The sequence below is a fragment of the Macaca nemestrina genome, chromosome 2 (assembly GCF_043159975.1).
Source record: "Macaca nemestrina isolate mMacNem1 chromosome 2, mMacNem.hap1, whole genome shotgun sequence".
Classification (NCBI taxonomy): Eukaryota; Metazoa; Chordata; class Mammalia; order Primates; family Cercopithecidae; genus Macaca; species Macaca nemestrina.
In genome coordinates, this window is record NC_092126.1 from 121955811 (window position 1) to 121968983 (window position 13173).

Below are 13173 nucleotides of genomic sequence, written 5' to 3' on the forward strand. Positions count from 1 at the left end.
CATTTCCTGTAATGCATCTCATGAAAAGGGTAACTAATATTGAGTATTTGCCTGGCAACCTAGCATTTCAGGCCCTAAGCATTTCAACCCAAGGGAGTTTATTCATTCAAGATGTAGTCAAGGTGCATTTACTGAGAACCTATGGTTTGCTAAGGACTGTGCTTGGCCCTGGGTTACAGAAATGGCTAGACAAGGCCCTAGCTCTTGTGGAGTCACATTTCCAGTGCCTCTCAGAAGCTCCAAAACAGTAGACACTGTTTAGGAAAAAACTCACACTCAAAAGTGTTTTTTCTTATTCTGTCACTCAACACAATAATAATCAACACAGACAGACTTCTGTGACCAAATGTCAGGGCATGGGGGAGTGGTTCTGTCCACCACCAATTAAGCAATCAGTTTTGCTGTGGATACCAGCTGGGTATCTACCTGGAGATAGCGTCAGACTCCACAGGTTGAGGCTCAGTCCCCAAAACGACCTGCTCTTTCTGACACTATTTGCAAGGATGGGACTCCAGAACTTTTGACCAACCAGCTTCAAGTAGGAGTTCCCACAGCCCCCTCTTTAGTTTCTGTAAATTTGCTGGAGCAGCTCACAGAATGCAGGGAAGCATGTTTACTGGTTTATTATAAAGGATGTTACGGCCGGGCGTGGTGGCTCAAGCCTGTAATCCCAGCACTTTGGGAGGCCGAGACGGGTGGATCACGAGGTCAGGAGATCAAGACCATCCTGGCTAACACGGTGAAACCCCGTCTCTACTAAAAAAATACAAAAAACTAGCCGGGCGAGGTGGCGGGCGCCTGTAGTCCCAGCTGCTCCGGAGGCTGAGGCAGGAGAATGGTGTGAACCCGGGAGGCGGAGCTTGCAGTGAGCTGAGATCCGGCCACTGCACTCCAGCCTGGGCGACAGAGCGAGACTCCATCTCAAAAAAAAAAAAAAAAAAAAAGATGTTACAAAGGATACAGATGAAAAGATGCATAGGGCGAAGTGTGGGGGAAGGAGCTTCCATGCCTTCCCTGGGCACATCACCCTTCAGGAACCTCCGCATGTTCAGCTATCTGGAAGCTCTCCAAACCCTGCTCTCTTGGGCCTTTTATGGAGATGTCATCAGATAGGCATGATTGACAACCATATAGAAATGTTGTTATAGAACCCAATTTGGGTCCGTTCACCCAGTGCAATAAAACCAGATCCCCACACCAAGGCTGTTTCAGTGATAGAAAGGAAGGCATTTATTGCAAAGTGCTGTGCAAGGGGGACCAGGCAGTGAAATGCTCAAAAATCTGACCTTCCAGGTGGCTTACAGGCAAGGATTTTTAACAGTGGGGTAAATTTCAGGAAAACAGAAGCTACAGGCAAAATTACAAATCAGTACACGGAGGTTGCACATTGGTTTAAGTTTAAAAGGGCGGGACATCTTGGGGGTAGGGGGTGCTCACAGGTAGATTCAGAGATCTAACTTGCAGTTGATCTTAGTTGCAGAAGATCTAAGAATTTTGGGGTCAGTAGAAAAATGCTAACTTGCTAGGGGGAGTGACTTTCTCCAAGCCTCTCAGGAAGAAACTTAGAACAAAGGACAGTGGGATCCATAATGGGTACAGTTTAGTCTTCTTTTCCTCCTAATCTGGGATCTTTGTGGTGAGGGTCTTCAGTGGGGGCCTGAGCCTTTGAAAGACAACTCAGGGACATATGTTAAGATCTTATCTTTAGTTTCTATAGGGCAAGGGAACTTCTCTGGAGCTTTAACTTCTTTGGCTATTGTTCTTCAGCCACTTATTACCTTCTTGTTTACCAAGTCACTTAATTACCTCTAGGGCTAGTTGGATGCCTGAAATTTTTCTTAAAGGAACATTTGGATTTTCCCTTATTTCCATGCCTTGAGGTTTACAGGTCCCTAAAAGTTGGGGGTGGTCCCAGTTCCATCTCAGTGTGATTGGACAAAAAGGGTATGATATAACCCCAGCAAGGCCTGTTTGTTCAGATTCTGCTTGGCCTCTCTGTACAACTTTCCTTCTTCTAGGGTATGGGGCATGTGTAGGAGATGCTTGGCAAATCTTTGATTTACATAGGCTTGCTCTGCCTTCAAGGCCTCTGCGGAGTGACAGCAGGACTCTGCGCCTAGGGATTACACCATTTTTGTTTTTGAGACAGAGTCTTGGTCTGTTGCCCAGGCTGGAATGCAGTCGTGCGATCTTGGCTCATTGCAACTTCCACCTCCTGGGTTCAAGCGATTTTTATGCCTCAGTCTCCCGAGTAGCTGGGATTATAGGCACTCACCACCACGTCTGGCTAATTTTTTTGTATTTTTGGTAGAGATGGGGTTTCACTATATTGGCCCAGCTGGTCTTGAACTCCTGACCTCAAAGTGATCCACCTGCCTCGGCCTCCAGAGTGCTGCGATTACAGGCTTGAGCCATTGTGCCCAGCCAGGATTGCAACTTTTGGCTGGCCAGCCCCTGCTTAGACTGTTCTTCCTTGCAGAACTGGAGGTCGGCCTTCTTCTGGGCTCAAGTGATCCTCCTGCCTCAGCCTCCTGAGAGACTGGGACTATAGGCGTGCACCACCACATCAAGCTAATTTTTAAATTTTTTGTAGAGACAGGGGTCTCACCATGTTGCCCAGGCTGGTCTCAAACTCCTGGGCACAAGTGCTTCTCTCACCTCAGCCTTCCAAATTGCTGGGATTATAGATGTGAGCCACAGCACCTGGCCTCACAGTTCTTTCTAATCAAGCACACTCTAAATCCTAAATCCACTGTGGACTCTGGCCTTTGGCAGTTTGCTCAGCAATAGATCAGCTTAGGTAAGTTGAATTCAGCAGCAGTGCCTTTCTTCCCTAAAGCATCAGTTGTAAGCACATTTATGGCAGCTAAAGGTGGTCTTAATCTCAGTTTCTAAGTGAAGGAGTCTTACTCTTATGAGCCCTTTCCAGCAATTGTGTAAGGGCTGGGGCCCCTCCCTTTTCTTACTGCAGCTTCTTCTCTGGGGGCTCCTTCTTGAGATCCTTACCAAGCTGATGGGAGAAATATCCTTTCTCTAAGTCTGCTGGCAGTTGCATTGGGTGGGGTGGGATTCTCTAAGACTCTTTTGCTGAGACCCCTGTTTTTCCAGTAATAACATTCCTAGCACTGTCTTTTCTGCAAAAGGTTGTTTTCTGCCTCAGGAAGGTCCCTCTTTCCAGGACTTTACAATTCTTTATCCTGGTTTATTTCATGGTAATACCACCAACTAGTGTTTATCCTCTATTCAGAGAACTGATAGGTTGTAAAGGACCCAATTTACACACACGCAAAGATTCCCTCCCACCCTCCTTTGGGAGCAGACAGGCCTATTGCCTTGCTATCTGTTTTTTTGAGACAAGGTCTCTCTCTGTCACCTTGGCTGGAGTGCAGTGGTGCAATCACGGCTCACTGTAGCCTTAACCTCCCACCTCAGCCTCCCGAGTGGAACTACAGGCATGCGCCGTCACCCTTGGCTGATTTTTGTCTTTTTTGTAGAGACGGGTTTTGCCATGTTGCCCAGGCTGGTCTTGAGCTTTGGGGCTCAAGTGATTTGCCCGCCTTGGCCTCCCATAATGGTGGGATCACGGCCCTTTTTCTAAAAAAATGGGTTTGTAAAAGAGTATTTTGGGAAAGCTAAGTAAGCAGAGGACCCTACATTGTTATTTAAAATAATTATATCTAATATATTTGGAACACTTATTTTGTGCCAGGCACTGTTGCTTTATAGTCATTTGTTTCAGTTAATCATCGTGAATACCTTCTTTTCCAGTGTGAGTGGACTCCAGCTTAGCTCCATTTTACAGATGAAGAAACTGATGCTCTAGTAGGGTTAAGAGACTTTGACCAAGGTCACACAAGTTAGGCGGGTGCTAGAGCCAGGAGTGTAACTTGTTCTGTCGTTGTTCATTTACCCCATTGATATACTGAGTGCCTGCTTTCTGAGGGTGCACTGCAAGGCCCGTACTCTTAAATACTGTGTTCGGCTGGCGTGAAAAGAACCCTGAATGTTGAGTCAGTAAACCAGAGCTTGAGTCCTACCTAGCTCTGCCACATTCCCACTATGACCTTGGACAAATAATTTCTTGAGGCTGTCTTTTAAAAGAAGTCTCGCTCTTTATTAGATAGGTGGCATACATGGCGAGGCTTTATAAGCAGTAAAGCACTATCGGGTATAAACTGGCAGCTAAAGGTGGTCTTAATCTTGGTTTCTAAGTGAAGGGGTCTTACTCTTATGAGCCCTTTCCAGCAATTGTGTGCCTGCTTTTTAAAAAAAAAAAAAAAAAAAAGAATGTCCTGCAATCGGATAATTCTAGCTGTTCTTACTTGTAGTTTATATTTTAAGCAATAATTTTGAGGTGAGAGAGCTGGCAGTTTGTAGAAAACCCAGTTTGCAAGAATGAGTGGAGAGAGAGGGAAGTTTCAAATCTGCAGAGAAAGAGGTGTGGGAGCCCTCCGAAGGTTTGCTTAAAATTCAACTCGCAAAACAGATTAATAAGAGAAAAGGCATACGAGTTTATTATTTAATGTGTATACACAGGAGCCTTCAGAATGAAGACCCAAAGGTACAGGGAAAATTGTCCATTTTTATGCTTAGGTTCAACAAAGTATGGACAGCTGTGTGGAAATATGATTGGAGGAAAAGGCTATGATCTAATGCTAATAGGCTGAGTGGGGAAACCCAGCAAGGCTGTCTATCTAGATTGTTCTCAGCCTGTCTGAGCAGCATTCCTTCCTTCTGGGTGTGGGCAGGACCCTCTCTGGAATGGGGGTCTTATGACCTATAGTCAGACAAGGTAGGTCAGGCGATTTCTTTTCTTTTTTGATGTGGAGTTTCGCTCTTGTTGCCCAGGCTGGAGTGCAATGGCGCGATCTCGGCTCACTGCAGTCTCTGCCTCCCGGGTTCAAGTAATTCTCCTGCCTCAGCCTCCCAGGTAGCTGGGACTACAGGCATCCATCACCACACCCGGCTACTTTTTTGTATTTTTAGTAGATACAGAGTTTCGCCACGTTGGCCAGGCTGGTCTTGAACTTCTGGCCTCAGGTGATCCGCCCACCTTGGCCTCCCAAAGTGCTGGGATTACCGGCGTGAGCCACCATGCCCAGCCAAGTGATTTCTTTTTTTTTTTTTTTTTTTTGAGACGGAGTCTTGCTCTGTCACCCAGGCTGGAGTGCAGTGGCCGGATCTCAGCTCACTGCAAGCTCCGCCTCCTGGGTTCACGCCATTCTCCTGCCTCAGCCTCCCGAGTAGCTGGGACTACAGGCGCCCGCCACCTCGCCCGGCTAGTTTTTTTGTATTTTTTTAGTAGAGACGGGGTTTCACTGTGTTAGCCAGGATGGTCTCGATCTCCTGACCTCGTGATCCGCCCGTCTCGGCCTCCCAAAGTGCTGGGATTACAGGCTTGAGCCACCGCGCCCGGCCTGATCAAGTGATTTCTTTATGAACAGTTTTTACACAGAAAAGTGGAGGGAGAGTAATATTTTTAGGTATGATAGCGGGCTTTGGGGAAAAGGGTTTCTGTTTCTACGACCCACCTTGGAGAAAGAGGGATTCTAGTTTCTCTGGCTAGCCTTGGGGGACAGTGGGACTGAGAAGGCTGGAGGGCCTCTTTTCCCACTTTCCCAACCCCTTTCCAGGAGAAAGCTGTGGGGCAGAGTTGGTTCATTAGGAACTCTGAGATTTATCAAAGCATGATCCTTCACATTTAGCTGGGGATCTAGTCAGTTTAAAAGAAGACAAGAAAAACATTTGCCTTGCTTTCCTTTTTAAAACGGCTTTATAGCCTTAAGTAAGTTTCACTGCCCAATTCAGCCTCTAGGGAGGGGCTCACAGGGCCTCAGGGAGGGGCCCAGTGCTCCCACCTTGACGATGCCTGCCCAGGATCTCTGGCCTTAGGCCTGCTCACACTCCTCCCAACTTTAAAGAGACAAATCTATTGTAGACTCTAGAAGACTTGCTTGGAAAAAAGTGGTGGGTTTTCATTTTTCCCCCCTCTTGATCAACCGTCCTTGTTTAATAATAGAACTAAGTACATTCCTCATATCCATTCTGCTCTTCAGAGTTAAAACCTTCATGGCTCTTCTGAAGTGAGCATCGTGCTTGTAAATAAATAAAAATAGTATCTAACTGGCTGAGAGGACAAAGAACATGAAGAAGAAAGCAACTCATTAGGTGGCTCAAAAAGCGACTCATTGGTTATTCTATAAATACGTTTGCTATGTTTTAAAAGCCTCACAATTGTGTTTACAAACCAGTGCCTTTTGTGGTTGAGTATATCCTAGTTTCACAGTGAGAATAATCAGCTTGTGACTCAGACTAATATTTTACTGTCTGTTACTATTTGATTAAATGACACTAAAATCTGAATAATGACTTGTGTCCCCTCTTTCTCTTTCTCTCTTTGCTGTTTTCAGTAGAGCATGCACCATTTTGAACGTGAATTTTCGGTAAAGTAAACTATGCTGATTTCTCTAACTTTAAAGATGCTCTGTTTCTGTGTGTGATATAGGACCCAAAGTGTCTCGATTTTTGAAGTGATTAACAAGTGGGAAAGCAGATTTGAGACTATTTCCTTATCTGAATATTTAAATGAAATACAGCATCTTTAAAAAAGCACCCAGTGACTTCATCTATATTCATTTCATTTTCATCATGACTTTCAAAATCTTCATTTTCACTCTTATTTCAGTTTTAAAATACAGCTCTAAAACCTGCAAATCAACTGCATGGCATTTTGGTATATTTTAATTTTGGAAACCATAACTCTCAAAAGTCCTGTTGCTGCAAAAATGTTGGTTCCCTAGTTACTCTGATGAAGAGGAAAGAGGGTTAGGCAGTTGAGTTCTTGGTTACAGGGAGACAACTTACTGGCTTTTATAACTGAGGTAGGGAAAAACAGTTCTTTTGTAAGCATCCTTTATAATTCTCGAGCTGTGACAGGAGTACAGCCTCCTCACCTGCCTGAGGCCAAAGGAGAAGGTGGTTCTCCTGAGAGCTGGGGGCTGCCTGCTTCGGTTCTCTCCCGAGAGTGGCTGGTAAGTCTGGTGTTACCCTAGTGTGGTCTCATGGCCACTTGGCCTCCCCTCTTGTATGTGACCACAGAGGAGCTTGGAATTAGAGAGACCTGTAGATTACCCACTGCTGGCTGCTAACATGGGCCTAAGAGTCAGTGGGGAGGGGAGCCGGGCGCAGTGGCTCATGCCTGTAATCCCAGCACTTTGGGAGGCTGAGGCAGGTGGATCACAAGGTCAGGAGTTCAAGACCAGCCTGGCCAACCTGGTGAAACCCCGTCTGTACTAAAAATACAAAAATTAGCTGGGCATGGTGGCACATGCCTGCAATCCCAGCTACTCAGGAGGCTGAGGCAGAGAATCGCTTTAACCCGGGAGGTGGAGCTTGCAGTGAGCCAAGATCGTGCCACTGCACTCCAGCCTGGGTGACAGAGCGCAACTACATCTCAAAAAAAAAGAAAAGGAGTCAAGGGGGGAACCCTCAGACATCCTGTCCACAAGGCTGTTGAGGGTGTTTCTGGCCTGGCATTCCTCCCTAGATCTGACCTACGCTCTCCCTGCAGCATTCTCTGCCCTCTGCCAGGGCCTCTGCTGGATTGCCAGGTTCCCATGTGGTTTGGTGGAGAGGATTTGGGGGTGGGTGGAGTAAGCAGTTGGCTCTCAGGGATTTTGTCTAAGAGAAAGTGAGATGGGAGAAATCGGGACTGACTTGGTCATAACTGAAGGTAAGCCGTTTGCAGCATCCCCCATCCTGGGTGCGAATTCAGGTATCATCAGTCTAACATGGAATCGGTCTGCTCTTGTATGTGGCCTGGAGATAAGGGTATTGGAGGTCTCTTGGCAGGAGGGACTTATTCACATTTTAGGGATGGAGACAGCACAGGCAGCAGGCAGTTGTTCCCAGGTTTGTCACAGGCCAAATGGTCAACTTTCATTTGGCCCTCGTTGCCCCTGCCCCCTCTTCCCTCCATTGTTAGCCATGTGTTGTAAGTCAAGCCCCAATGGACCTTTCAGGAAGCTTGTGGACCACGGAAAGGGCCAAAAGGAAAAGCCAAAAACAATCAATGGGGCAGACTGAGTGAGACCGAGTCCCAGGTCTATGTTCCTGCCTCCTCCAGTTTCCACCTTCTGACCTCTAGACCTCCTCTCCCCTCCAGAGTGTTCCAAACTGGCAAGCTGGGTTCTGGCCTTACTTGCCCTGGTTGTACATAAGAGCCACCATAGTTGTTGCAGGCCCAGTGGGGAAAAGCGGATGACCTGCTGGGACATCAAGCCCCACTGGACTGCTCCAGCCTGCTGAGGCCACATCAGGGAGATCCTGCTGCCTGTCCTTTCGTTCCATCTGCTTTACAGGCACAGGTTACCCTGGAGCCCTTAGGACAGTGTATTTATTGACACCAACTACATTTTCTTTTTTTTTTTTTTTTTTTTTTTTTTGAGACAGAGTCTGGCTCTGCCTCCCAGGCTGGAGTGCAGTGGCCGGATCTCAGCTCACTGCAAGCTCCGCCTTCCGGGTTCACGCCATTCTCCTGCCTCAGCCTCCCGAGTAGTTGGGACTACAGGCGCCCGCCACTGCGCCCGGCTAGTTTTTTGTATTTTTTAGCAGAGACGGGGTTTCACCGTGTTAGCCAGGATGGTCTCGATCTCCTGACCTCGTGATCCGCCCGTCTCGGCCTCCCAAAGTGCTGGGATTACAGGCTTGAGCCACCGCGCCCGGCCTGACACCAACTACATTTTCAAAGAGACTCATTTAAAGTGACAAGAGTTTCAGCCTTCACTTGGACAGTGGAAAATCCATGTACTGAACCCCACCTCCAACTCCCAAACTCTGTGGTGGTGCATTTGCACTTCTAATTTTGAGGGCTTGGTAATGAGGCGAAAACCAAGGGTTGGTTCTCTGTGAGGCCAAGCAGTTTTGTTCTGTGCCAAGATGGTAGCCCCTACCCCTGAGCCCAGCCCTGATGCCCATCTCCAGCCTCCCAGAATCCTTGCCTGGAGGGCTAATCAGTCTCTAGATGGCCAGTGCTGGGCCTTTAGTAGAACTCCCAAGTACTGCCGCAGGCGAGAGCCCGTCCTTAACTGCACAGTGATTCTTCTGCAGGGAGTCAAAGCACAAACCTGGGAGGCAGAAATCCTGGAGCTCCTTCTGTTACACTACGTGGCCCTGAATATCAAGTCCAGATTCCACTGCCCTTTTCTGGCCATTGGGTGGGAGGGTGCTGGGGAAGGGCATTGGTACCTACTCACCCCCAGGTGGGCAGAGCTCACTCCTTCGGGCCCACTTGGTGTTGCAGTCAAGAGACTCAGTTCCAAAAACCTTCAGCAGAGGTCTCCCCTCCTTCTGGTATTTCACTGGTTGCTCTCCAGAAGTCCTCTTCAGAGGAATGCTTATCACACACGCTTATTCTCCACTTTCCCACTTCAGCAGTTACTTCAGGTTTAAAGTCATTTTTATCTCTGTAACCCTCTGACATAAAGCCAGGAACATTTTCCCACAATCCACCTTAGCATAAAACATAACAGAATTTCATTCATCAGTTGTTATTGTGTAGAACCAATGAACATGTTGGTCATTTGTCTGTATTTAATCTTTATTTGTATTGCTATATTTGAGCATTCCAAGATTGCAGAGCATGAGCGTGTGTGTTTGTGTGGTTCTTTAATTTCAGCTGCCTTAGGTTTGAGTAAAAGATGTAAAGAAAGGTAAGTGATTTTCTATTGTAAGACTTTAACCGATACCTGTTACACTTGGTGAAAAGGAGGTACTTGAGTATTGTATTGGTGATTCTGAGCCACTCATCCATACAAACTTAAGTAGGGTAGCTTTACCTGTTATCACAACTCAGTAGCAGTGTAGGGGAAACCACCTGGCAGAATGTCTCCCTGGGGTAGCCCTGGGAGGGACAGAGACAACATCTAACAGGCAGAGTCTCAGAGAGCTGCAAGGTCACAGGAGACAAGGCAACTAACTGTGACACAGGAACATTCTTTAAGGCAAGGCTTTTTCTGTACTCCGTGTTTATTCTGTCCTGAGAGAACCATTCATTGATTCCAAAACATAAAATTCGAGTTGCAAATGTCCATGGGCCTGGAAGCTGAGGGAAGGAAGTTTTAGACACCTGCCCAGTTTCCTTCTCCTTGCCCACTGCGGTACAACACGACATTCTAGTTTCTCCCGATGCTTCGTCAAAGACACATTTAGTGCAGTTCTGTCCTGTTCCTTGGTTGGGCCACAATGGAGAGAACAGTACTTGAGAAATATTTCTCTGTAAGAATACCATGGCAGAGAGACCCCTCTGCCCCCTGCTTTGCATTGCTAACAGTTATTAGCATTTTATATTTCTTTAATGCAACCTATCAGGAAATTATTATTTGAGACAGACTCCTCTGGGAAATGAATAACCCAGGAGACACTGATTCCTTGCTGAGAATGCTTGGTTTGTCATTTTACATAAAATCACATCCTTCAAATATTGTGTGTGTTGGAGCAACGAAAGAACTGTTCATGCCTTATGAGTAACTGACATTCAGGAAGGCCAACTCCATCATGCAGATGTCTATCTTTAATTGCTAGCTCAGAAGTAGACAGAGCTTCCTGGGACCTGGCTAAAGTAACTGATAGATGGAACTCTTCTGTGGGGACTATTACTAATATTTGCAAATGGGGTCAGAGCCTCATCTGTGCAGAGCATGTCACCATATATGGTTTCATGTAATCTGTAATTATTTGTTCCAACAGCCTTTAACATGACTATTGTTTGAAAAAAATGGCAACTTTTAATTCCCCTTTGATGCTTCTAGCTTTGTTTAGTATTTTAAGAACTCATACAGTACTAGGTATCTTGGTCCCTCTGAGGAAAACATGTGGACTCTCACCAGTCCGTTGTGCTCAGGACTGAGCAGTAGCATGTGTGCAGGGCAGCTGCGGAGGTGAATGCTGATTGCCCCTTCTTCCTACACAGGGATATCTGCATTACCTCCACCTCCTCCACCTCCACCACCACCAGCAGCTCCCTTGCCTCCTGCGAGCACCGAGGCACCTGCCCAGCTCTCGTCTCAGGCTGTGAATGGCGTGAGCCGAGGGGCCTTGCTCAGCTCTATCCAGAATTTCCAAAAAGGAACTTTGAGGAAAGCCAAAACCTGTGATCACAGTGCTCCGAAGATCGGCTGAAGCTTCCTGTTTACACTTGGAGGGAAAAGTTGTTTTTTATTCCTACTCACCCCTACCCCCAAACTACCCTCTTCCTGGGAAGATAATTGCTGAGCCAGTACAGCCACAAACAGTACTATTTTGCAGATGCTCATGTAAGAAGCTTTTCAAGAGGGAAATAATTCTTTAAGCAGAATAAAGTTAGGCTGGCATTGCTCCCTTAAGATTTTGCTCCTTTATTAACCCTGTAAAGGAGTCTTGTTTATCCTCTAATGGGCATGCTTCAGGGGCAGCAGCATATTGAAATATTTTCACCAACTAAAGGAAATAGACAGAAAAACAATGATAATATTCAATCACAGCAGTAAATGGCCTTTGTGTTGCAAGCCCTTCTACCCCATCAGACAGCTCCTAGAAACATTCCTCTTACAGTTCATTTCTCTAAAGCATTTTCTGATTCTTAGATAACTCCAACTTTTGCTACTTTTATCTTAGACATTAACACTATAGCCCAAAGCATAGTTACTTTGCTGAATCAGAAAGCAACTGAGTTCTTCGTTTTCCCCTCAAATAGAATGGGGAACATTCACAACATTCTCTTAAGTTCTAACAGTAATACCATTGTGGTTATAGAACTCAGGGCTGCTAAAGCAACTACTCTAGACCCATAGTTCTTTTTAGTTAGAATGTATTGAAACAGACAAAAATATTAGCATCAGAAAAAGCTATGGCCTATTAGAGGATCTTCTTAATTCTCAGCAATTAAGTTTGGGGTTTGAGGGGGGCAGGTAATTGTTACAACAGAAGTAAATTTGGCATCTATAAAAATCAATTAAGATGTTTGAAAGATTTATTTAAATATATCAATATTGCATCTTTTTAATGTTACTCATTTATTAGATCCTTTATCCTGATTTGCTTAAACCTTTCAATTGCACTTTAAAGGATTATAAATAATCCATTTAAAAATTCAAGTACACACATCAGTGTTGGTTACTATGCAGAGAGAATGTCATTGTGTATAGTTTCATGTAATCTGTGATAAATGTCAGCTGTATTTTTTATTAAAATGATGTCAAGAAAACGTGTCTGTAGCTTGATATTTCAAATGGTAACTTTTTGTAGCATCTGTTGTTAAGAATAGATTCACACAGTCTGAGGTTTCCTTCCTGCCTATCCTGTCTCTATTCTTTTGTGTCTCACTTTTCCTCTAAGAACTAAAAATCCTGTCTTGCTACTTAAATTAGGTACCACCTATATGCTTCTGTAACTAATTTAAACCCATCTTTTCCATCTCAGCTTCTGAAGAGGGCAGTATTTGACAGAATATCTGATCTTTGGCAATGGGAAAAACATCTGACATAAACTTTGCCATAATTTTAAAAAGAATGCTATTAGAATTAGGCATTTAGAGAGTCAGTGGAGAAGTTCCTGTTTCAAGTGTGATGCAACCTAGGTGATGACCTGATGAAGGCTTGAGGCCTGAGTCCTTCTGAAGTCAGTTTTGCTGACTATTTTGGATAGTTCAGATATATGAATACAAACAGGTAATTCTTGTACAGTATCAGCTTATTTTTCACATGGCACTAATTTCTTTTGTTGTTATTTTTAAGACAGGGCTTTGCTCTTTCACCCAGGCTGGAGTGCAGTGACCCAATCACAGGTCACTGCAGGGCTCCAGCGCCCCTCCTATAGGCACACCACCAGATACCTGTTTTTTTGTTTTTTTTGTAGGCAGTGTTTTCACAATGTTGCCCCAGCCTGGTCTCAAACTCCTGGGCTCAAGCAATCCCTGCCTCAGCCTCCCAAAGTGCTGGGATTATAGGCATGCGCTACTGTGCCTGGTGGCACTAATTTCTTAATAGAATTTCAAGTTTTCTACCCACATTGACTTTTTTTCTATCTTTGTAGAGATGGGGTTTCACCATGTTCCCCAGGCTGGTCTTGAACTCCTACACTCAAGGGATCCACCCACCTTGGCCTCCCAAAGTGCTAGGATTACACGTGTGAGCCACC

General features: G+C 45.5%; 1 protein-coding gene across 11 annotated transcripts in view; it reads left to right on the forward strand.

The window, feature by feature from the left end:
- LOC105482885 (PX domain containing serine/threonine kinase like) overlaps positions 1-12241 on the forward strand; it is a 97922-nt gene extending 85681 nt beyond the window's left edge. For 5 of the 11 annotated variants that reach the window (XM_011743318.3, XM_011743328.2, XM_011743347.2 and 2 more), the window contains one exon: positions 10970-12241. In XM_011743318.3, coding sequence (XP_011741620.1) covers positions 10970-11178 — 209 coding nt within the window. In that variant the 3' untranslated portion in view covers positions 11179-12241. Of the gene's footprint in view, positions 1-6410; positions 6444-9676; positions 9711-10969 lie in introns of all 11 variants that reach the window. The other 6 variants (XM_024793242.2, XM_024793241.2, XM_011743355.3 and 3 more) reach the window with 3 other exon arrangements.
- Positions 12242-13173: the final 932 nt, after the last annotated feature.